The sequence below is a fragment of the Trachurus trachurus genome (assembly GCF_905171665.1).
Source record: "Trachurus trachurus genome assembly, chromosome: 20".
Lineage (NCBI taxonomy): Eukaryota > Metazoa > Chordata > Actinopteri > Carangiformes > Carangidae > Trachurus > Trachurus trachurus.
Genome location: NC_139911.1, coordinates 12,745,067 through 12,768,461, shown reverse-complemented (window position 1 = coordinate 12,768,461; position 23,395 = coordinate 12,745,067). Strand labels below are relative to the sequence as shown.

The window sequence follows — 23,395 nt, the reverse complement described above, 5'->3', positions numbered from 1 at the left end:
CAGTCCGTCCCCTGTCCCCCACAGTCATCTGCACGGTCTGGCAGTCAATTATATCCCCTCACCTTCAAAAAGCCTTCCTCCATCGCTGTATGGGAGGCAGAGGGGACCTGTATCTTTATCTGATCTTTATCCTCTCCCAGCAGCGGGAACTGTGAAGCTGTCAGCTCAAACCTTCAGTTAACCTCGCTGAAAAACCACCAGAGACAACCAACCGCCCAAGCTGCATATGGACCAGTTTAATGCGATGCACAGTGTCATCGTACACACGCTGGGGGCGTCGATCAAGTTGAAAAACCACATGGAGTAAATCTGCATGTATGTGAGAAGCTATTAGGCACAAGTGAAACATAAAAAATATTCATGGAGAATGACAAAAGCTTGATGGAAACAGATCAATAAAGTATGAAATAAAAAAGTAAAACAACACCTGAAGGAAATCTCATTACACACATGATGTTTTAATGTATAAAAGCAGAGAGGCGTGATCTATTTTAGTCTTTTTTTTTTGTCCCTGGTCACCCTGGCTGGCTCGCCCCCTGGCCTTCGCTGCTGTGTCAATGCGTCCAGAGGACATTAGTCATCTCCTGACCTGCAATCAGGCCACAGCAGGAGCAGCGCGGAGAGTCGGTCATAGTCGATAGTCCACCACCATCCATCCATCCATCCATCGTCACATTTCTTTTCTACATGCAAATTCCTCTTGACTTCTTATCCAGCCCCTTCCCCTCCTCACTCAGCCACCTGCGCCTATCAGCTCCGATCAATACACGATCTTAACAGCAGCGCTTCTCCCGATGCGAGAGCAGAGCACAAACATCAACATCTCAACACCATCTTATCTGCTCTTTTCACTTTTAATCCCCCGCCCCTTTTTTTTTCAGCTTGAGAGACATGGCTTTAGAAATGTATGGAGTGACCCAGTGTCAAGGTCTCTGCAGGATCACAGTTCATCCTCCGACTGGACTGAGGGAAGCTCTGACTGCCCCTGGCAAGTCAGTCCAGTAATCCTTCAGAGTGGGAGCAACGATTGATCCCTCTCCTCTCCCTATCTTTCTGTCTTTTTGTCCATCTTACTCCTTTCTCTCCGTCGGCCCACCTCTCTCCCCGAGCACCCGTCTCTTGAGGAGATCCAGTTTGTCGTTGGCCATGGCTTCTCTCACGGTGCCGAAGAAGCCGATGTAGTGGGCCGTGTTGTGGATCATCAGCAGGACTCCCGCCAGCAGCTCATTGGTCACCAGCAGGTGGTGCAGGTACGCCCTCTGGTGGTTCACGCAGCAGTAGCAGCCACACCCCTCCACCAGCGGCCTGAAGTCGTCCTGGTACCTGGATTTCAAAGTTCAAAGACACAAAACAGACGCCGTAAATGCATATCAAATGTTTAACAGGTGCATGAAAGCAAAAGAGTCTGCGCTTCATAAAAAAAAACAACCTTTGTGGTCTTAAAAAACCTGCACCAACCTCTTGTCTTTCAGACTGATTTCAAAGGAAGTCATCTGGGTTTGATCTTCAAGAGCAGCATCTCCGTTCGGTTGCCGCTCGCCCGCTGTGCACCTCTCATCCTCGTTCAGCTCCAGCACTGCAACAACATAAATACATCTCATTAATCCCAGCACGCCACACACACCCTCTGCGCCGTAATCTCATCATTTAGCAGAAAATAAGTCCCAATACACACCACTGTGACGCCCTGTCAAAAATAAAACGGCAAGACGAACTATAGCATGACCTCTATTAAAAGCTGCTGTGTCCCATATTCTCCCATGATATAATTACACACCGTCTATGTTCTGACTGCCAGCGCCTGTTTTTACACAGATGGGTGCTGCTCGCTGCAAGTTGACTTCACATAATCTAATGAAATGGAGATAAGCGAGCAGAGTGGTCTTTTATCACAGGGCTGTTGTTCACAGGAGGACACACCAAGCTGTCTGGCCAGTTACAGACATAAGGGGGATGCGTGGAAGATGAAACAGAGAGAGGAGGAGGGAAAAGAGGAAGAAAGTTGACTGTGTGTGGATGCAAAAGATCAAACAGAGATTAAAAGGCAACAATAGAGCGAAATGGTTTTGGTGGAAACAGAGACGGGTGAAGCAGGGAGCAACAAAGTGTATAAACAAAGCAGAAAAGGGAAATTATCACGGAGGAGAGTCGGTTTGGGGCTTGAGGACGGGGTGATAAGCACGAGAATAAAAGAGACAAAATGAGCCTTGACCAAAGCTAATAAGATGTAAAGGGGGAAGAAGTAACTTGGGCTCAAGAGCAATTCTGCTTTACAAAGGCACAGGGCAGTAAACACAGACACTGAAGTTGAGAAGAAAGAGTTCGAAGGATATTTTACAAAAGGATGAAACAAGTGTGAACCTCAAGAGACAAACTCATCTCAAACTTGTGTCGTCTTCACAACCAAAACGTGTTCTTGCTTCATCCTAAACTTTCTTGCACTATACTGTACAAGAGATAATTTCACACATAAAATACACAATGTAAAGATATCTTAACCACCATCATTTAAATTTCTTTTAGGTCAGAGACTGTAGTTGTGGTTGCTGCTTTTCTGCTGAGCTAGGCTGAATATCTTGTTTGCTCTCTCTCTGATTAAACTTTGCTCCTGCTTTATCAATGCAGTAAAACACATTCAATTAAAAAGCAGAGAAGATCAAAACTTTTTTCTTTTCAACTACACTAAAAAGCAAAGAAAAAAAGAGCTTTAGTGGAGGCTATCTAGAGTGCAATCACTGTGTTTTGGTTCTTCTAGGTCTTGCAAATATACATCAGTTTTTCCTTCTATAGTTTCTGCATTTCTATGACACAACAATTCATCACGATAAAACAAAGGTCAGCTCCGTAGGACAGAGTTGGTGGATGCAGTGAAGTCAAAGGAAGAGGGAAATGACTGAATGTTGAAAAGAGGATGTTTATTTTTTTTAATGGAGATCAAGACGGTGGCGGAGGAAAACATGGAGAGGGTGGGAAGGAAGAAGGGCATTAGCATATGGACCGGCGAGTCAAAAGGGACCTTAACTAGAAAGTGGGGGTGTCGACTCCCCCATCCACACCTCTCTCTCTCTCTCTCCCACGAGGTCTTGTAATTGGCCGAGAAGGGAATAAGAATTTCTCTCCAGGTTTGACACCGTCACCGCACAGTCTCACCTCCACTGAACTCCATTATGCTCCCTGTGCAGAATCGATTAGCGGCGCCTGACACTTGATGCCACACGATTCCTAAACTTCGCTCCGTCTGTCAGACCGGTTTAACACAACTTTTTAATGAAGCACAAAAAGTCCACACATCAGGCGCAAGTCGGTGCGTTTCCAACACATCTTGTCAAAACACTTCTTTGGTTTTCCACTTGGGACAACAATCCCAGCGACGGGCCCGGACTTAATTGTTACCTTACAGGCGCCGATATGAGACACGGCATTGATTTCATTTCACCAGCTGATTTTCTCTCCACCCAATTATTTCAACTGACCTGGGGCTTAATAATAATAATAACACACACAAGCCGCTACACACAAACAAACACACATAATTTCACTGGCCGTCAGATCCATGCCTGATTCTAATGCTAAATAAATAATAAAACCCGTGTCTGCCGGGTGACATGACCACCACATGCACACACAGACACAAATGTCTTTCCTATTAATTATATGGGAACTGACTCACGCAGCAGTCAGGCTTCATCTACTTTCAATTTGGAGAGCAACAAAAGGCGAGGGTGGTTTCATTTTCTGAAGGCACTCTGGTCTTCACACTGAATCATTTAAGCCTGATTAATGATGCTGTAATGAGAGAAAACTGACGTCTATGGGACTAACGCCCTTCACATTTGTACATTTTTTCAACATCACAGACTCGGCCTATAGATATAAGCACAGCTATATTCATTATTGAGCATCTTCTGTATAGTCAATGCTTTCATCACAACTCTCTAACATCAGAAACACCCAGTCTGTGCCTGTTTGTAGCCTTGTAATGTTCATACTTGTGTGCTCATTATATTTCAACATATTTACACTGAGAGATCTTTTCTCATTTATCTTTCAGCGGCAAAGATCCGCAAAAAACCACGCAAAGCAAACGATCCTGATAAAGAGGAATCGTATTTCCAATGATCATCACATTTGTGGCTTCATTATTCTCTTATGAGCGAGCGAGACCCCCTACCCAAACTCCCAAATTATACAGTGACATGTCAGTTAGCTCAAGGCGCACATCGTCGGCTCCTAACGAGAAATGCCATTGTTTTTCCATCTCGTTGGGGTAATTTACTTCGTCACCCTCGCGTTTCAAAAAGTCATTTTGTGGCTTTTGGCAAGGTTTGTTTCACCTGAAAGGTCGTTCGGTTTGACGAGAAGAAAATTGTGGAAGGTGAAGCCAAATTTCAAAATGTCCCATTTTGCCCTTTCCGTTCTTTGTCCCCTTTAAAATTGGAAGTTGAACTCATGTGTGTGCTTTTATTTCAATGACTGAAAACACAATTCCATTAATATAGGATAATGCCAGGCCAGAACAAAAAAAAGCTGTTCAAATAAAATATCTGGGCACTGCAGAGTATGAATTATATATTCATTCACAATGGGGAGAGTGGGCTGATGCAACTTAGAGCAGCTGCAAGTTACGAAGGCAGAGCTACATCTGCTTATACGCTTCAGATATGAGCACATACACGATAGATAAAGCTGGAGTGAGAGAGGTTTAAGACAGTGAGGAATGAAAGTTGGCAACACGACAACTCTTCAGCACAGCTGTTCACCACACCTGCAGGGGGCGCTCTACCTGCGCGCTCCGGGTCCGGCGAGATGTCGAAGTCAAAACAAAGGGCGCAGCCTCGCTCCGTCACCTGGAACGGGAAGAAACTCTCAAACAGGTCGACGCCGGCCTCCACGCAGGCCAGCACCTCGTCGGGTCGACCCACACCCTGCAGCAGCCTGAGACAAACACACACACAAAAACATCAGAAAGCTGCACTTTGTGTTGAAAGATAAATAAACCATAAAAGATAATGGAAGACAGAGTCACAACAATAACACACTGCAAGACAAGAGGAATGCACAAACACCAGTAGCCTCTCCACCAACATGTGCACTCTTGTGTTTTTGTGCTTTCTCTCTTGCTGGGGTTTCAAATAACTGCTTCGCTCTGACTCCGTGTCTGCAGGCGTCAAGGTCAAGCCCAATTTGGCATCCGATAATGACTACACTCCACTTTCCAGTGGGAAGCGGCAACTCCTAACAGCCAGAACAACCACCAGAGACGGTGTCCCATGGCATCTGAGAGGAGCTTCTTCACAAGCAGACTTGGAGGAGCTCACAGCAAGCTGCTGGATACAGATGACCGCTCCTCACAAGTCCTCTCTCTCTCAGACTCGGAGCCACGAGCCGAGCGCCTCCATCTCCTCCGGGGCCGGAGGAGCGTTCATGTGGAACAGTCTCCGGGGAGGGAGGAGACTCGGAGAGGATGATTTATTTGGAGGAACCGACAACTCTGTGGGTGAGTTTGTCTTTGTGCCGTTTCAGAGGGTTGTATTTTACAAGTGTTTTCAGTCTATTGCTGCCGTTTGTCTTCAAAAAGAGGTTATTTAAATTATTACTTACTACTATAATGTGCCGAACATCTCTATACAATAAAAAAAGCAAGACTATTTTAAATGTGTGAGTATCTTCATCATATTAAGTCCTTTATTTCTACACAAATTAGATTAATTCGCTTCGCTTTGCCAGATAACTGTCAATATTTGTGAAGAAAGAAAAAAATATTTGTTAATGTTATTTTGTCAGATGATTAAAAATGTGTGCTCAAAGTTTAATCTTAAAACAAGGTCATGTGATGATGCTCCTTTTACTGTCAGTTATCCAACACAGACACAAGGTCAAATTCATGATAATCATAAACATGATGCTCTCCAGTCAGTTCTGTTTTTAGTCTGAGGTGTTTGTTAGCCAGGATATTTGTTAGCTTCAATTGAAGTTTGACGGTCAATTTTTTGTGATTTCAAAAAAACAAAATGTGAATAAACTCAAAACTAATGGAGAAATGTAAACTAAACAGGGATGGCAGTGAAAGTGACAGAGATTTGATCCTTTAAGGTCGAGCTGAGGTAATGACTGCTGACAGACTGCGGAGGGGCCAGGGGAGCGCAGCAGAGCTGATGGGTTTTCACTTGTAATCAATCAAGCAGGATAATTAATTGATTGAGGAGGACCCACCAACTGGACCCACTCAGTCCCTGAATCACACTGTTTTGCACAAAAACAACCACGATGTTGCTGCACCTCTGCACTGGTCTGTAAATCCAATAAAGACGAAGCAAATAAATACTAAAAAAAACATACTGTATTGATCTACGCATCGAGAACTGATTCATGATTTGGGGTTTAAAGAAAAAGTATTAAGAACTTCCTTGTTAGAGCTTCACATGAATTTATAATTATAATTCATTTCTCCAACATGACGATTTGCTGTATTCGAACTGGGTACAAACATGACATTCACTGTCACTTTGAACTATGATGAACTATTTTTTCCACTGTTTTATGATGTTTCAGAAAAATGAATCAATCAGTGTTTATTACAGTGTGTATGAATTAAACTGAGTTGCTTTTTGGCCCTGTGTCGATACAGAGAAAAACACAGGACTCTTCTTTGCTGTTTGGTTCAACTTGATTAATTGTGTTTGGTGACGACTTTTCAATTAAACACAGAGGATGACTGTGTGATAAGAGGGCAAGTAACGCTCTTACAACAGTAATCAATATACACATTTCTCACTGTGCTGACCTGGGTTTGTCCTCAGGCAGCTCCTTGGTCACGGCCGCGATGAGCTGGCTCCTCAGGGTCTGCTCCATGGCGCCCGACTGAAGCCCGTCCAGGCAGAACCCAGCCACCGGCCTCTTGGCCGTCTCCCTCGCCGAGCGCACCCTCTCCTCCAGGATGTCGCCTCCCTCCACGACGCCAAACACCTGCACCCCCTCCAACTCCTGGCGATGACAGACAGGTGGGTGACAACAAGGCAGCTGACAGAAAGAGATCCAGCGAAACACAGAAGGAGAAAGAGGAAAAAAAAAACTTCCCCTTCAACGGACCTCACACAGTTTGTGACGAGGCTCTCAGGATCAAGGTGAAATTGCTCTCAAGTGCAGAAAAGTAAAAAGGGTCTTGTTCTGGCCAGAGATCTGGGTTTTGATGACTCGCCTTGAAGTTGAGTGCACATCACCAAGTGGAGGGACACACTGGGAGCCGGGGAGCGACCGAGGGAGCAATCAAGCAGCTCACTCAGTACAATGTTGATGACAGGACTTTCCTGCAGCACACAGTCAGCTGTGTTCGGCTCCTTGCTCAACATTATTCTACATTTTATATTAATTGTCCAAGGGGGAAATATGGTTTATAGCAAGCCATTAAAAAAGCACCCAAATGCTGCTTTATGCAAGAATATAGAGCAACTGTAGGTCCAAATACTCAAAGGACACAGAACTGTAGGACTAACAGACTCATCTACACAACGAATGAAAAGAAGCATCATATAGGGACTAGTTTTCTCCTCTTCAGTGTAACTCAGTAAAGGTGTCTTCATGTAACAGTCATGACATTTCTCCATCTCCTCAAATGAATCCTTTTTCACTCTGCTCTCTCGATCATGAAATGAAGTAGTGCTGCTACACTGGATTTAAAAGAAAGATTTAATTTGTCATGCTTGATGCTGAGCCCTTACACTCCCACTTATGCTGCATGTACCCACTGATTATGTATTCCTCCTGATCTCGCTGTGTCTCCAGCCGTAGCACAGCTGCACAGCTGCCTCCGTGACAACAGAATTACCAAACATCAATCCTCGTCTCGTGAACTCAGGCCGTGCAGACCGATGCACAAAACTAAAGATTTCAGAGCTCTCCGATGTGAGAGCAGGACGGTGTGTGTGCGGCTACCTGTGAGTTTTGATGCACCAGCAGACACTCGTCCAAGTGGGCCAGAGTTCGATCCACGGACTTCCGAACCCTTTTGCGAGAAGTGTTGCTTTGCCACGTCTCTCCGTCCGCCATGCTCTGATACCAGTCTGGCCGCACGATCTTCTGGAGAGCCATGAACTTGGCCACGGTCAGCTCCATCCTCCCACCGCTGCCCCACACCGACACCGTCTAATCACAACAAAGGGGAGTCATTTTCACTTGAAAGCACGGCCGAGTGAAAACAAGAGCTTTGGTGAGGCTTCATTCATACACGGACTGTGGTTTTTGAAGTGCGGCGCTGTGGGTGCAACTCCAGACTAAAGTGAGACGACCACAACTCCCCCAAACATCATCCCTCTTTAGGGAACTTATATGCTATTATGCAGCTACTTCTTAGAGAGAAGTGGTTCTGTACATGTTGTAAGTCTAGGAAAAATGTTGAAAATGAACTCCCTATAGAATGTGAAAGAGTGACCTTAACAAAGAGCGTTAGTTAAAGCTCTATTAATTTATCTGCTTCACTGTGTGTCCAGGTTAATTGGGTCCAGTCCTATTTACCATAAAGCTATAAAACTGGATTAAATCAAAGGGTGCAAACCTAAAATACAGATTTTTTTCAGTCTAAAGCTTATTCTCACCTTGTTAGTGGTGTAACCTGTCGGGCAGGGGGCTGCAGGGTCATGAAGCGAACAGTACAACACAGTCTCGTGAAGACCTGCAAAGAACAAAAACCCCAAATCAACACAGAAGAGAAGCTGACAAAGAGACTTCTGGTCATCAAAGGCCAAACACAAAGCAACGTAGGCCAACGCAGCCAGATCCAGATGTGTCATTATTACGACATGTTTATGTTTATGTAACAACTGGGCGTCTGGTGAGAAGCGGTGAGGTGCGGCCTTATCAGCAAACACAGCTGCAGCAGAAGATCAAAATGAAAGAAAACAAAAGGCCTAATGGCGGCAAATGCGGTTATTATTTCTAATTATCCAATCACTGCTGTCTCCTTCTGGCACTTTAGAGACAACACTGTAGTAATCCCCCTGAAAGTTACCACACGACGCTATAGTGATTACATTTCTAATTTCAACTGTGGTTGCCGGAGGCCGGGTAAAGCTCAGCACCACATCTCCTGTTGTACAACGTAGCCGAATGAGGCCGCTCTTCTGGGGCTTTTATATAAATATTACCCAGAACAGCAACACGTTTTAGTCAGGCTCATGTAGTTAATCAGCTTTTTAATATTGAACTCCACATACTATATATATTTAGAGGAACTGCAATGTACTCTGGTTTTTCTCATTTAGACTCGGAGCTCCTCAGAGTGAATGTACGCATCGTGCACACACGACATTTACATCAATCATGAGTCACATCAACACGGGATTTTGAGCCTAGCAGACGTTTCTGTGATGTGGTTGTTATTTAAAAAATGACATATGCAGGGAGTTAAATGACAACCACAGCAGAACAGGAACAAGGCGGATTTGAACTCAGCACTTTCCTCCTCTCAAACATCTCCACTTGGAAAAGAGCTGTACCAAACACAATTGGGTTGATGGTCTGGCAGTGTGAAATATAAACATGTATTAGATGGTTATAAAAGGTAGCTCAGTCAAAGGATGGATGGAGTCTGAAGACAGCACATTTCAGCTGCTGTAGTTTTCAGCAGAAACATATTGACTGGTCCATTGAAGAGAAGAGGAACAATGTGTGAAATGTGTGGGTGTATTCACAAAAAAACACTGTGAGGGATTTCTTAATAACACTTTTTCACTCCAACATCACAACTTGATAAATCTGCTAATACAGCTCCCAATACAATACAATACTAAGCTTTATCTTTTAAAGACAATAAAACGTGTCGACTCCTTTCTGAGATTAAGGAGGAACTTCCAATAACAATAAAAGATCTCCTCAATTTCCCTCTATAGCCGCTTCCTCCCACGGTCCAAAGATATGTGAAACAGGTGGACTGGTGATTAAGTATGTTTTCCTTCCTCTGTGATAGCCTAGCGACCTGACAGATAAGCAGTATAGACGATGGATGGATGGAAGGAAGTTCCCATTATGTAGAAAGTGAGAGGGCACTCCCACAGTTCACCTGGTTAAATGCATCCCAGATGTCAACACCTGCATTCTCACACAGGCCCATTAATGCAAGTCACGAGCATGTAGCCCATATTCTTCTTAGAGATGTTCAATCAAACACTATTCGGGACTCTTGCTTCCATTTTGTTCAGCCTCTCTGACAATATTATTGGGCATTTATACTTTAATCTGACAGCAGCGACACACACTACATAGTAAACAAGGGCAGAAAGCAGGGGAGCAATCTGCTCTCCGATCTTCCAGGTGCTGAATAACACACTGTTAAAATACCACCCCAGCTTTGAGCAGCTGCTAGGTTTGATAATGGGTTGCATTTTTTTTCATGGTTCTGTAGTTTGTTACAAAAGAAAGAAAGTGTTAAGTTTTCAATATGCAGACTTAATTTGACACCTTTATTAAGAGGCTATATTGCATTATCAATACAAGCATTGTGATTAGTTACATTAAAAAAGTGTTCCTCTTTAAGCAACACTAAATACATCTGAGTACACTGAAATAGCATTGGGAATAATGATCATAATCTCTGTCTGTGTCCGTTCCTGATTACTCTGTGAGGAGGGAAAGAGGATAAAATGTAAAACACAATAAATACCTGCAAACTTCTTGAATCCATCCTTAAACTCCTCCAACACCTCCCGGTGCTCTGTTCTGGAGTAACACAAAAAATATTATGGAGATGCAGGTCACATTTCAAAATTCAGTGTGTGTGTGTGTGTGTGTGTGTGTGTGTGTGTGTGTGTGTGTGTGTGTGTGTGTGTGTGTGTGTGTGTGTGTGTGTGTGTGTGTGTGTGTGTGTGTGTGTGTGTGTGAGTCTGTGTTGAGGGTTTAACTTACACATTGGACAGGGTGACTTGGGTGACAGAGGGGAGGTTTCTGAGGGTGTGCAGCGTGTCCTGAGTGAGGTGGGGGACTGTCCCAAAGTGTGTGTACAGCAGACATCCCGGGACCTCCAGTGAGTGCTGTCCCGTCCTGCCCAGTCCCCTCAGGACGCCCAGCCGACTCTTCCCCTGGACCACCCGGGACAGCTCCAGCTGGATCCTGCTGCCAGCCATCCGGGAAGCTGCAGCCGAAACGAGCCACTAAAGATGTCTTACACTACAATGTCTAACGTTTTGTGTGATGTTTATATTTTGTAATACCGCCTGAATGACACTGATCCCAGACCCAGACCCCAAGCTAGACACTGTAATAGAGGAGCACGTGAATCAGCGACGTGGCTAACTAGCTTTTCACTCACGTGTTTTCACTTTATGCAACCGTCCAACGAGTTGAGATGTTTGCTACTATTCAATGGCGCGATTTAAAACCCACGTAGTCACAAAGGTGCTGGTTTTAACCTATACGTTTGCGTAAACGTCTCGTTTAATGTGAGTGCATCTCTCGTTGTTGCTATCTAAACTCACAGCCTGACAGGAACTACAAGTCGCGGCATTATGACGTCCTCACCGGCTGCGGCGGCGGCACAGAAAACTACAAAGCAGCGTCAAGTGTCTTTTTTTTTTTTTATCACAACGCGTAAAGTTTAATACGACGTATATACAATACTTTAAACGCGTTTTGTTGGGAACTTTACTTTAGCATTTATTTCATAGCACATAGCGCAGTTTTTTTGTCTTTTGATATAACAGAGGCGAACACAGTTGTTATGGTTACCGAGGAGACGCACGGGCAACAAAGAACGTTCGCGGGACATGTAGTCCTGAAATACCGCGTTGCTAAGACAATTCCCCAAGAAAGATGGTTACTTCACTACATTACCCAGTAGCCCATGCGGTCCATGCGTTGGCAGTTGTGTACCTTTTTTCGTGTTTTGGTCTCGGCTTTTTGTGGTGACTTCTGAGACATTTTGTGTTATAAATAGTGTACCTTAATGATTGGTATATGCAGTTAGTAATAGACACTGTAACGACTGTTAGAAGTAGATTGTAATATCGTAGTTGTATGTAACTTAACGGGAAATGACATCCCCAGGTCATAATCCTCACCTGTTTAGGTGGAGGAGCCTCAGCAAGAGTAAAACATCTGCAGACAAGGTGAGTTTAGTCTTTGTATTTATGTTAAACTACTGTGACTGCCTGCTCTTTATAATACATCTAAACACTTTCTCTCATCTAAAGGGAAAACACAAAGTAGGTTTCGCTTCTCAGGCCATTTCCCCAGGATTGTCAAAATGTTGATTGATGAAAAGTGCCCTATTGGATTTATCAATGACGAAGGCACACATCACTGTTGATGTGTGGACCCCTGGAGATAGTCTGAAATGTCATACAGGAGGCCGGACCACATAATCACATGTCTTACAGCCTTAGACAGAGATAGCTGAATCACTATTCATAGAGCACTGACTTTTGGGGTGTTTGGGAAATTATTTTTGAAGTAATCTGCTGATTTAAGGCAATAGCTAAGCTTACCTGGGAAATAATCCGCAGACATCAGGCATTGGCTCAGCCCTCAATTTGCACACTATGCCTGCAGTCAGGTCTCTGGGAGCTTGTCTTGGCATTTTCAAGCAGGCAAAGGTGACCATGAGGCCAGCATTTCAACCACCCCCACAGTCTCACTTGTACGCACTGGGCCTCACAGTTTTGTAACTTAATTTTTTTTTTTTCCAATAACAGATGCATGTGAAGAATGGTGATATTGATCAATGGAGAAAGGTGAGAAGAACTTGAGCAGCTCTGTGTATTTACAGAGATGGCTGAAAGTGCTGGTACACTAACATTTGTAACAAGAAAACATCATTTACTCTCAAATAATTTCAAACTGACAAATGTAATTGCTGTCCATTATTCAATTCCCATATATGATAGAACGGACAAATGGATTTTGGTCTCTGATGTAACATATTTTGGATAATACATTTCAGTACCTCTAAGCCTCTCTACCGATTGTTTTGTCCTGTTTCCAATAAATGAGAATGTTGTTTTAATGAGGTTTAAGGATGCCAACATGTGTATTTCTTTAAGATGCCTCATGTAAAATTGTACATGATTCATTTTTTATCCATCTCTCCCTCCTCAGCGAGTAGAGATGGCTTCTGAGTTTGCTGTATCTCAAGTCTTCTTCAAAAAGAAACCTCGTTCAGGAACACAGAGCCAAGTTGTGCCATTGCAAAGCACTGACCAGTTAAGAGATCACGATGACGCATACAGTGAAGGTAGGTTGACAGCCAGTAAAATAATATATATATATATACTCTAGAGAAGTATATAGAGTTAAGCCTGTGCAGCAGCAGGTTGAACAGTGACATTTGTGTTGCTGCCTTTTGCAGCTGAGGCTCTTCTTGGTGACTGGCTGAGCAACAAGTTGCAGTTGGAGCTGGAGGATGATGATGATGACGACCTAATGTGCTCCACTAAGAGAAGTCCTGCTGCTGTGGCTACTTCTCAGCCCACTGCTCCGAACTACGACAACTTTAACGGTAAGGGAGCGGTGTTACCAGCTAATGTGATGCTCAGTGTAACGGCTTAAAATTCAGCTTTTTTTTTTTTTTGCCATAATGGGAATGAAGATGTTTGATATCATTACCCATAATGTATATCGGAATTAAAGAAGATAAAGGTAGATGAGAGTTGAGAATGGTTTTTGATTAATTATTACTTATTAAATCATGCTTACTGTAGCTAGATAACCTAATTGAAAAGTGTGTCGTTTTGCCATTGATTTCCACTCCATAGTAAAATGAACTGAAACCAGCGACTGTCTAGAAAGAAGGAAATCAATCTAACAGGAGTCAGCAGTATATTTTGAATACAGATGATTTAACGGTTAAAGGATACATACATATAAAACCACTCAAAAAGTCTTGTAAAAACTTGCTGAAAACATTTTTCACACTCACTTGTACATTCATACTAAGATCTCTACAACCACCTGGCTGAGGAGGAAGAGCACAGTGCTGTCAACAGCTTCCTGCAAGACCTAATGGAGCAGGAGGTGTTGGACTCGGGGATGATGGAGGAGCTGGCGCTGGATGTAGGACAAATGAGGAAAAAGTTTAGAGACCCAGTCATCACCATGGAGGCACGACACCAGCAGGTATGTGACTAAATTGAGTCTCAAGTTCCATAAGAGATGTTAATGCTGTTGATTGGAAAACTGTCACTGTGAATAGTGTTGAGCCAATCAGCTGGAACGATGAGCACCAAAGTTGCGTGCTCTCAATTACACTAATTGATCCGCTGATTGCCACCGAAGGTGCGAGAGAACAGGGCCCAGCGTGAGGCCGAGAGGCGGAGGCAGCAGAGAGAGAGGGAGGCTCAGCGTGGCGCCTGGGAGGAGGCGAAGAGGAGGGAGCGAGAGGAGGAGACGAGGAAGAAACAGACGGCACGTAGACAGGAGGAGATGGTGCAGCAGGAGATGGTGCGACTGCGACGCCAGATGGAGGAGAGAAGAGGCCTGGAACAGCTGATTAGACAGAGGTATGGACCCCACAGTGACCAATGACCTCCACTCTAGTGGTTACAACAACCCTGCTCCACCTTCATATTATGGGAAGAATGGATTAATGGCAACTTGTTGACAAGGAAGCCTGTGATTAGCCACCTCCCTGACCCAAACAAGTGTGTGGAAGTGTCCCTGTGGAGCATACATAAGCCTGTGGTAAGACGGTTGTGTAACCATCTCTCAGAGTGTGTACACACTGACCCTGTATCACAACACAAAGAAATATGAGCTCTTTAGCCCTTTAAAGCAAAAATATTCTCAAATTGGGAATACAAATCTGCAGCCATGACAGCATCCTGACATGATTATGATGATAATGTCAATATGTTGATGTTTGGCAGGTGTAATGTTCACCGTTTTCATCTGGTGTGTTTGGATACCTGGTTTCTTGGATTGTAGGAACGTTTGTAGTTTCCAGTAGTAGAAAAACTTTGTGAATCTGTATTCAGAGTGATGTTTTGGGTGTTTTTTATTATTTGTTTTGCAGTCAGTTAGTGAGTTGTTATATACAGTTCACCTTTGGGAATAGCTGCAATTTGTCTTGGGGCGCTGGTAGGTTAAACAGCGGCTCTTTGTTTATTCCACAGGGAGAGGGAAAGAGTGGAAGGGCAGAGGGCAGCCAGGAGCCTCCAGTCAGCTCCAACCAGTTCTACAAAACAGCAGCAGCAGGAAACACAGCGACTCCTAAAAGAACAGAAAATCCAGACTATGGTTCACATGAGAAGCCTAAAGGTTGGTATTTGTACAATGTGTGTGAGAGGAAATAAAACAATGGTCACAGTAACTTCTACTGCCTCCATGTTTGTGCATCCTTTAGTGTTTGCAGAGGCATTTCTCTGGATGGTATTCGGTCGTGTTGGACCGTAGGCTGCGTATGGGCAAAGCCATGGCCCTCTGTGACTGGAAGAGGCAACTGAGAGCATGGCGAGCGTGGCGAAACGTGGTGTGGGCAGAACAAAAGCAGCGAGAGGTGGCGAGAACAGAGGAGGATCTACGAACTGAAAACAGGCAAGAAACATATAAAAGAAAACATCTTTACACAAATTGTGCATTTAATGAGAAATCATACAATGTAAATACAACCTGCGTTCAAACTTTAATGGTAAGTTGCGATATTATCTCCTTAAGACACTCGCTGATAAAAAAAATCCCTTCTATATCCTGTTGCCTTGACCAAACAATCATTTTTTACCTGCTCCAGACAATGCCGGCTGGCTGCGGAGAGTGACCGAAGGCGGTTGCTAAGGCGATGCCTGAATGAATGGCAGCTCTGGTGTCGGATGGAGAGAGAACAACGAGAACTTTTGGCCCAGCAGCAGGAAACCCGCCGCAAGATGGCCGCTTTAATCAATGCTGCATCAACAACAGGCAAACTCAAGGCTGCAGAAACTCTCGTTCTCCAGCTACGACTGGCTCCACCCGAGGCACCGAACCCAGCAGAGATCACACAGAAGGTCAGAACTGCACTCACAATCCCTCTTATTATTACAAATCACAGTTTTTACCTGTAACTCAAAATGTATCAGCTGAGTGGGATCATGACTGAAATACCAGTTCCATTATCAGGTTATGTTAAAGGTCTAATTATTGAGGTGATAAACAAGTTTAATGGTCAAAGAGAACAAAAAGAAATGTCTCGCATGGGATGACCAGAACTTTTTCAGTACATCAGCTAGCGGAGAAAAACTTTCCTGCTGAAATATTCACAATTCCAGAGAGCAAAAGAGTAAAACAAAAGAAGAAGGAGCAGCGTAAATATGGAGGACAGGAAGGCGTAGAACAGATGGAAAAAAGAGAGAAATAAATAAGTGGTGGAGGACAGTGGAGCAGAGCTCGAGGGAAACAAGAAACGGAGCAAGAGTTGCAGGAATTCATAGAAGAGGGGTCAATAAAGGGGCCAAACTTGCTGCTTATATACCAGGACAATAGATTCAATTGCCCGAAGGTGGGTACATGAGTCGGCTACTGGATCTGTGTTATTCCCTTAAGCGCCTGGTAAATCTGGGCCTAAAGGCAGTTTCTGATTTTGCCATATACAGTATAATTAAACCTCTTCCTCTCTGTTCTGTTTTACTCACTATAGGAGGAACACCACAGGTCAGGCACTTTAACCCCTGACGCCTCTGCAGCACATCAGGATGAGACGCCCGTGGGTTCAGTGACCGAGCCCACGCAGCCATGGCAGGTGACCCGAGGGCACGTGGCGCCGACTGCTGCTGAGCTCCGTGACGCCCGGCGAGAGAGAGGTGAGGGCAGCGGCTCCGCCTCTTTGAAAAGAACGGTGTCACCTGGCAGCAGGTTTGAGCACCGACACGCAGCCCAGCGGCAGATCATCACGCAGCAACGGAGGCTGTTGAAGGAGCAGCAAGAGCAAATTGCACGGCTGAAAGAGGAACAGAATACGACCGGCTCGGAGCCGGAGCTGAAGGAAACTGTACCCACCTCACAGCTATTACCAGGAGGAGGCGCGAGACCTAAGAGCGAGTCTGTCCGCACAGAGCAGAGGTAATCTAAGGTGTCCATCTCTGGGTGTGATCGAATCATGTTCAAAGCCACACAGGTTTAAAGGGATAGTTCAACATTTTGGCAAATTGGCCCATTACCATAATCCCTATAGTCTCAAGGTAAATTCATGCAAAACCGGTGATGTGCGTTCCCTTCAGGGGCAGTTTTTCAGCAAGCAATCTCTCCATTTGCCTCAAAAACAACTCCGTCTCGTGACATTTGGTTATTATCTCATAGCGTGGTGAATGTGCAGGTCACAACTTGTCCACCAGAGTGTTTTGGAGTTGTTGGATTGTGTATTTAATGAGTTTGATGAGGGAAAACCAAGAAATCGCATTAGCCTCCGTAGTGTAGCTCTGAGCAGCTCGCGGCTCTGCTCCGCTGTTCTAAAATTGGCTTGCATCAACAATTAAAGGTAACGAACCTACTAAAACTATAGGGATTATGGCAATGGGCCAATTTGCCAAAATGTTGAACTATCCCTTTAAATGAACGCACTTTGCATCCATGTATGCAGTGCCCAGAGTGTTGAAAGTAATTTACAGCAACATTCATTAGTACTTCAGACAGCAGATGACAAAACACCATCACCTCAAGGTCAACTTAGTAGCTGTTGTGGACCTGATAAATTCAACAGAATAAGATAACCTAAATTGAAAAACAAATTCTGCATCCTCATATATATTGTTTATTTGAATGCAATGTAATTTACTACAGAAGAGTTTCACTCTTACTGCTTGGGCCTGATTTGGCAGAAAAAGCAAATTATTGTGGAGCAGTCAAGCAAAAGTGCCAAATGCAAATAAAGCTGCATTCTGTTGTATGACCTCCCTGATCACTGAGTTACTGAAACGTTGGACTATATTATTGATTAAGCACACACACACACACACACACACACACACACACACACACACACACACACACACACACACACACACACACACACACACACACACACACACACACACACACACACACACACACACACACACACACACAAAACAGTTGGAGATACAGCCAACAGTGAAAAGGGAGTGCATCAGCGTTTACACACGATCGAACATTGTGTTTTGTTCCTTTACTGCTGTTCAAAACAATACAGTCAATGGAATAAGCACAGTGTGTAGGAGTCACACTGTGCAGTATGAAACTATTTCTCATTGCAAACCCCTCGATGGTGCATTATAAGTTGGAAAGTCTCACTAACTCCACAGTCCCTGAATGTGCCATTAGCTCTAAAGCTCTGTCAGGATGATGAACAATCACACAGTTCACTTCTCTCCCTGCAATTGAGAATAATGGCAGAATAAGTCGGCAGGTTTTTGTCTGTGGACACCTCAGTGTCTAAGCATGGGTTGAATTTTTTTGTTGATAGATAATAAATACCCTTATCCATTAACAGCTTTCCTTGTTAAATACAAGTAACAAAAGAGAGGATACAAAGTAACAGAACAATTACAGAAGAATCTTGTACATCCAGGGCTTCAAGGAGATTCAAGGAGAAGCAACAAAAAAAAAGTTCTGCACTTCATTGAAATTCATTTACAGATTCACACAGTCTAATGCGTGTCGGCTGAGTTTGCCTTCAGTAGATACCTGTCTGAATACAATTTCCCGGGCGTGGATCAATGAGATTTGAATGAGCAGACAGGAGAGATGACGGGTCTTTGTTTCTGTGCTTCTGGCCCGTGATTGTTACCGTTGCAGGGCACTCAGAGTTACCGGAGAAGCTGACAGTCGGTCTGCACCTCTGAGGAAAACTGTCACACACCAGGCATGCCCCCATCCAATCATCACAGGTCAGTCTGTCAGTTCATTCCCTCCATAAGATCAATAGTTTACAGTACATGCTCACACTCACATATAGATATATATTTCATACAAACATACACAGCAGGTACATCAATCATCCAATTGTGGCTTTTCTATCAACATAATTGAATAACCTCGAGTGACACACGCAGATATAAAAGCCTGTATGTGACGCTCATGTTTACCTTGACGTCTGGCGTCCACGTGTTCAGAATATTAAGGACAACATACATAAACATGCACATATCCAATGTGACACTATTGTAGATGTTGTTTTTAACTCACCCCCTTCTCTCTCTCTGTCTGTGAAGCTATGGAGGTCCGTGCACGTCAACGCACAGAGCGAAGAAAAGAAATCGAGGAGCTCAAGAGAAAGAAAGAAGAGGAAAAACTGGTGAGAGATTGTGTCACATCCTGATCGCCCAACTGCTTTGTAAAAATGTACCAAGTTGTAATTGTCTGACATTGTGTTAAAGAAAAAAAATGAATGAAAGAACCAAACTTTTCCAGGCCGAGTTGAAAGCTGCTGAGGAGCAGAGGAAGAGGGACGAGGAGGAGGACAAACGCAAAGCAGCAGAAAAGAGGAGGGAGGAGAAAAGGCTGGAAAGAGAGGTGAGACGTGTTTCATATTTTATGGACATTCACAAAAGTATGAGTCAGAAAACATACAGCAGTCTGAACAGAAAGATGCTTTATGTATTCTGATTCATACTTCTCAGCAGGACAGCGCTGTTGTGACACTTTGCAGAATATTAAAACAATGTCACCCCCCTCTTTGTGTCTGCAGAGGGAAGAGGAGAAGCAGAGGCAACAGAGAAGGCAGCAGCAGCTCCTGACGCTGGCCCGTCAGCACTACCACAGCACCTTGCTGCGGCGGAGAGGCCTGGCACCATGGAAACGCCTCATTCAGCTCAGACAAGCCAACATACAGGTAAATCACCTGTCATGGCCGCTGCAGCAGTCGGGCAGAGTATTTCACTGCCAAACTCAAGTCCTCCAGCTCGGCTTATTAAGAACCCAGGAGCAGCTCTCGACTTACAGAATACTAAAAAATCGTATTTAAACCAAAAACTGTGCTCTGACGGCTTAAGGCGTTTCATTATCACTCACTCTTGGAACAGAATTACTATAAGCAAAGGAAAAATGACTTCCACAGGTAAATGTGGCATAAACCCCCCCTCAGTCCAGGTACATGCCATGAATTTGAATAATAAAAAGCTTCCCATAGACTTACTGGAACATTAAAAAAGAGTGTTAACAATACAACATTATCATCTGCTATGTGGTGTGAATATGTTCTCAGACCTCAGTGTGTTAATTATAATTCAGTTCTCGATTTGAAGTGATTAAGCGCACACATGACCAGAATCTGTTAGATCTATTTGTTCTATTTGTTTGCATTTTCTGACAATCATGTACTTATTTATCTATTTAACTATCATTCCATCAGTATCTATTTCTTGGTACATTAACACTGGTTGCGAGGCACATCTGTACTTTGAATTTCAGAAGTTTATCATCATTATTATTATTATTATTATTATAACAAAGTACCATAAACCCCATGCTGGTTATCCACAGGGAACCCATTTATAGACTGATAATTGTGAGCAATGAGGCAACTATTGGCTCATTGGGAAACATACTCACTCTGCAGCAAAATTAAACCCTGCAGCCAAAGGCAAAGCTACAATACGCACAAATACCCACTTCATCTCCCCAGCTGCAGTCCCACAACAGTATTGTCATTTCATCTTCGAAATGTCACCTTTGCTCAGCGTCACAGCAAACGGCATAAAATCTTGTCCATGTTTGAAAGCAGGATTTAAACCTTCCTTGAAATGCTTCACCATTTCGCACTACTCTATTATTTCTACCTGGCACATGTGACTGAATGTGGTTGCATTTATCAGTGTGCTTCGGCGCTTTTTCTTTTCAATCCCCGCCAGCTGGCCCAGAGTCATCACAATCTCTTCCTCCTGAGGCGGTGCACACTAGGCTGGCAGCAATCAGCAAGAGAGTCCCTGTCTGAGAAAGAAGCTTCTGCTGACCAACTGCACCAGCACTTTTTACTCCGAAGAGGCTTAAGCTGCTGGAAACGAGTGCGTACACACACACAAATACATAAATACACACAACCGCTGTTGTTCAATCAGAATTCAAGTCTCCTCATCATCTGCCAGTGATTTACAGCAACACCTTTTCATAATCTCTTCCAATTGCACTCTCAGTTATATCTGCAGGTACCCAGTTTAAGCTCATCTGGATTAAAGAATACGATTTTTTTCACCATTTTTCATTTAGCCAGTGCCGTTTTCATCACTTCAGCTCGCTCAGTATCTTGTAATTGTTATTATGTTGCAGTTTTTACTCCTCAAAGGTCTGCTGAATGACAATTAGCAGCATTTTCCAACTTTCAATAAGGCAGATAATTAATTTACATTTTATTTCATGCGAGTGTCATGCTCTTAAAATATTCTTATCTCTAAGCGAGTGTCGTCCCGTTCAGCTAAAGGACTGGCGAATGATTCAGGAGGAGCGGGCTGAGCGTTTCTACCGCGCACACACTCTGAGGAGGTTTCTGCTGGCGCTGCTGGACCATGTGACCCGGGAGAGGCTGGTGGAGTGGGACTGTCAGGAGCTGGCTCAGGGGCACAATAACAGGTCTGCTACCCATGAATTTGCCATGTGTTCACTGTTTGGACACTGCAGAGTGCTCTCCCAGTAACCTTACCAACTAACAAGGTGTGAAATTAAAATTAACAGCTTGTAAAACTTTAATTGAACCAATACAAAGTGAAACTACAATGCCTTCAAGGCCTTTAAGACGTAAACATTAATTTTTAATGTGAAGATTTTCTGAGGCTCTATAAGGGTTTAAAACTTTATGACTTTAATATGAGCCTGATTTAAAAGCACTGCAGGTTATGATTAAGGTTAGATACGAGAGCAGAGCATGCATTACATAACAAGTAGTTGGACATTTCCCAGTGTGAAATATGAGGGTTTTGTTGGTGCATTGGCACATTTTCTTGTCTTTTTTAGTGTAACTGCCTGTGCATGAAATTTACACCATCATCTCTGTGACTTCATCTGTTAACTGTAGCTGTAAATGTCTCTTTATATTATGATTAATGGAGTCAGTTTTGCTGCTCAGGTTGAACCTCAATATGGCTAAATTAGTTGGCATAGCAGCAGAGTGGTTCTGGACTCAATGTTCCTGACCACAAGAAACAGAAAATGTACTGAATTCGCAGCAGTAATTCTCTTCAAGGGTATCTACTACTACTCAATTAATTAATTTTGTGACTATAATACTAATTTTAACAACACTGCTGTGTGAGGCTGTATTCATGCACAGCGGTGCTTTGTGCTAAATGCTTACTGCAGCATGCTGCCATCCTGAAAATAACAATGGTAAAAATGCTTAGTATAAGATTTATAATGTTCATCATCTTGAATGCTAACGTTTGCTAGTTATGCAAAGTAAAACAAAGGCTGGTGCTGATGTCATTAGTTCTGCAAATGAATTGTTCGCAAAATCCTGGGAAAACTGAAAATGTTGATCTGACGATGGCACCAGATAAAACATGAAGAGGACAACAAAGGTTCTGGGATTTTTCCTCCATTGACCTGAAGGTTTCAACCAAATTTTATCCAAATTACAAACTTCTCACAGTAGATAAAAATAAAAGAGGATCATCAAACTCAGGAACAGGATTCACCCTCAAGAAGCCACAAATGTCAGTACTAAGTCTCACTGTAATCCATCTTATAGATGAGTTGAATTATTTCAGTCTAGAGCAAAATGAAGGTGAATTGACTAAGAAAAAAAAAAAGTTTTCAGTGTGGTGACTCCTCATTGAGAACTTTTTAATTTGCATTGAAATCATGTACCAACGTTTCCTTTTGAAAAATTTTAATTAATTGTAAATTCACAATTACATTTGCCTCCATTATGCTTAACGTAACGATCATCTCGTCTTCTGTTTTCCATTGAGACCAGAGTTAATGATGCTCTAGCACTGGTCTCACTTTAACTTTGATTTGACTGTCATTGCCACACAATGTTAATGTTAACGAACTTCAGCTTCTAAGGTGAGGGCGGCTAAATGACCACAGCCTGGAGGTGAATTCCCACCGGCTGCCCAGCTGCCATCATGTGAAAACTCATTAGGTGTTGTCATCCCGGAGGTCCGCATAATTCAGTTTCTTATTGCTCACTAGCTCTGTTCCCGTCTGTCCCTCCATCTGCCTGCGCTTTAGACGGGTGTTGCGGCGATGTTTCCTGGCCTGGAGGCAGCTCCCAAGTCTGCTGCGCCAGGAAAAGGAGAAGAAGGAGCGTCGGGAGAAGCTGGGACGGAGAGTGACTGCGGTTCTGCCTGATTTCTGCTCTCATTCACCGTAAAGCCTCTGGGAGAGAGAAACTGTAGGAGACAACACACACACATACTCACACTCACACAAACAGAAAACTGATACAAATGTAGATGTCTCACATTCATTTAATAAAAATAAATACAATTCATTTCATACAAACACAACTGGACCCATATAATTGTTGTAC

At 43.5% G+C, this 23,395-nt stretch overlaps 2 protein-coding genes across 3 annotated transcripts; one reads left to right on the top strand and one right to left on the bottom strand.

The window, feature by feature from the left end:
* Positions 1 to 299: 299 nt before the first annotated feature.
* Positions 300 to 11,477, bottom strand: qtrt2 (queuine tRNA-ribosyltransferase accessory subunit 2). 2 transcript variants are annotated; one of them, XM_083995190.1, is made up of 8 exons: positions 10,897 to 11,477; positions 10,655 to 10,710; positions 8,592 to 8,668; positions 7,933 to 8,142; positions 6,785 to 6,984; positions 4,766 to 4,935; positions 1,459 to 1,576; positions 300 to 1,323 (listed from the first exon to the last, which is right to left on the bottom strand). In XM_083995190.1, exons 1-8 carry the CDS (start codon positions 11,112 to 11,114, stop codon positions 1,071 to 1,073), a joined length of 1,302 nt encoding a protein of 433 aa, XP_083851316.1. In that variant the 5' UTR covers positions 11,115 to 11,477; the 3' UTR covers positions 300 to 1,070. The 2 variants fall into 2 exon arrangements, with proteins under 2 accessions (XP_083851316.1, XP_083851317.1); XM_083995191.1 differs by having other exon boundaries at positions 4,784 to 4,935.
* A 543-nt stretch (positions 11,478 to 12,020) lies between these two features.
* ccdc191 (coiled-coil domain containing 191) lies at positions 12,021 to 23,236 on the top strand (the record flags this gene model as incomplete). Its single annotated transcript, XM_083995275.1, has 17 exons — positions 12,021 to 12,095; positions 12,681 to 12,719; positions 13,084 to 13,219; positions 13,334 to 13,483; positions 13,922 to 14,100; positions 14,260 to 14,483; positions 15,096 to 15,240; positions 15,326 to 15,516; positions 15,710 to 15,962; positions 16,592 to 17,013; positions 18,724 to 18,815; positions 19,140 to 19,222; positions 19,339 to 19,440; positions 19,616 to 19,759; positions 20,778 to 20,930; positions 21,338 to 21,492; positions 23,095 to 23,236. 17 exons carry the CDS (start codon positions 12,021 to 12,023, stop codon positions 23,234 to 23,236), a joined length of 2,685 nt encoding a protein of 894 aa, XP_083851401.1.
* Between the last annotated feature and the right edge of the window lie 159 nt (positions 23,237 to 23,395).

Bases quoted from the DNA above. Each gene is read 5' to 3' on its own strand.
- qtrt2 (XM_083995190.1), bottom strand. From the start codon at position 11,114: ATGGCTGGCAGCAGGATCCAGCTGGAGCTGTCCCGGGTGGTCCAGGGG. The intron at 10,711-10,896 runs GTAAGTTAAACC...GTGTTACTCCAG, and splicing joins CAAGTCACCCTGTCCAATGT to AACAGAGCACCGGGAGGTGT. The intron at 1,324-1,458 runs GTTGGTGCAGGT...TTTGAAATCCAG, and splicing joins ATCAGTCTGAAAGACAAGAG to GTACCAGGACGACTTCAGGC.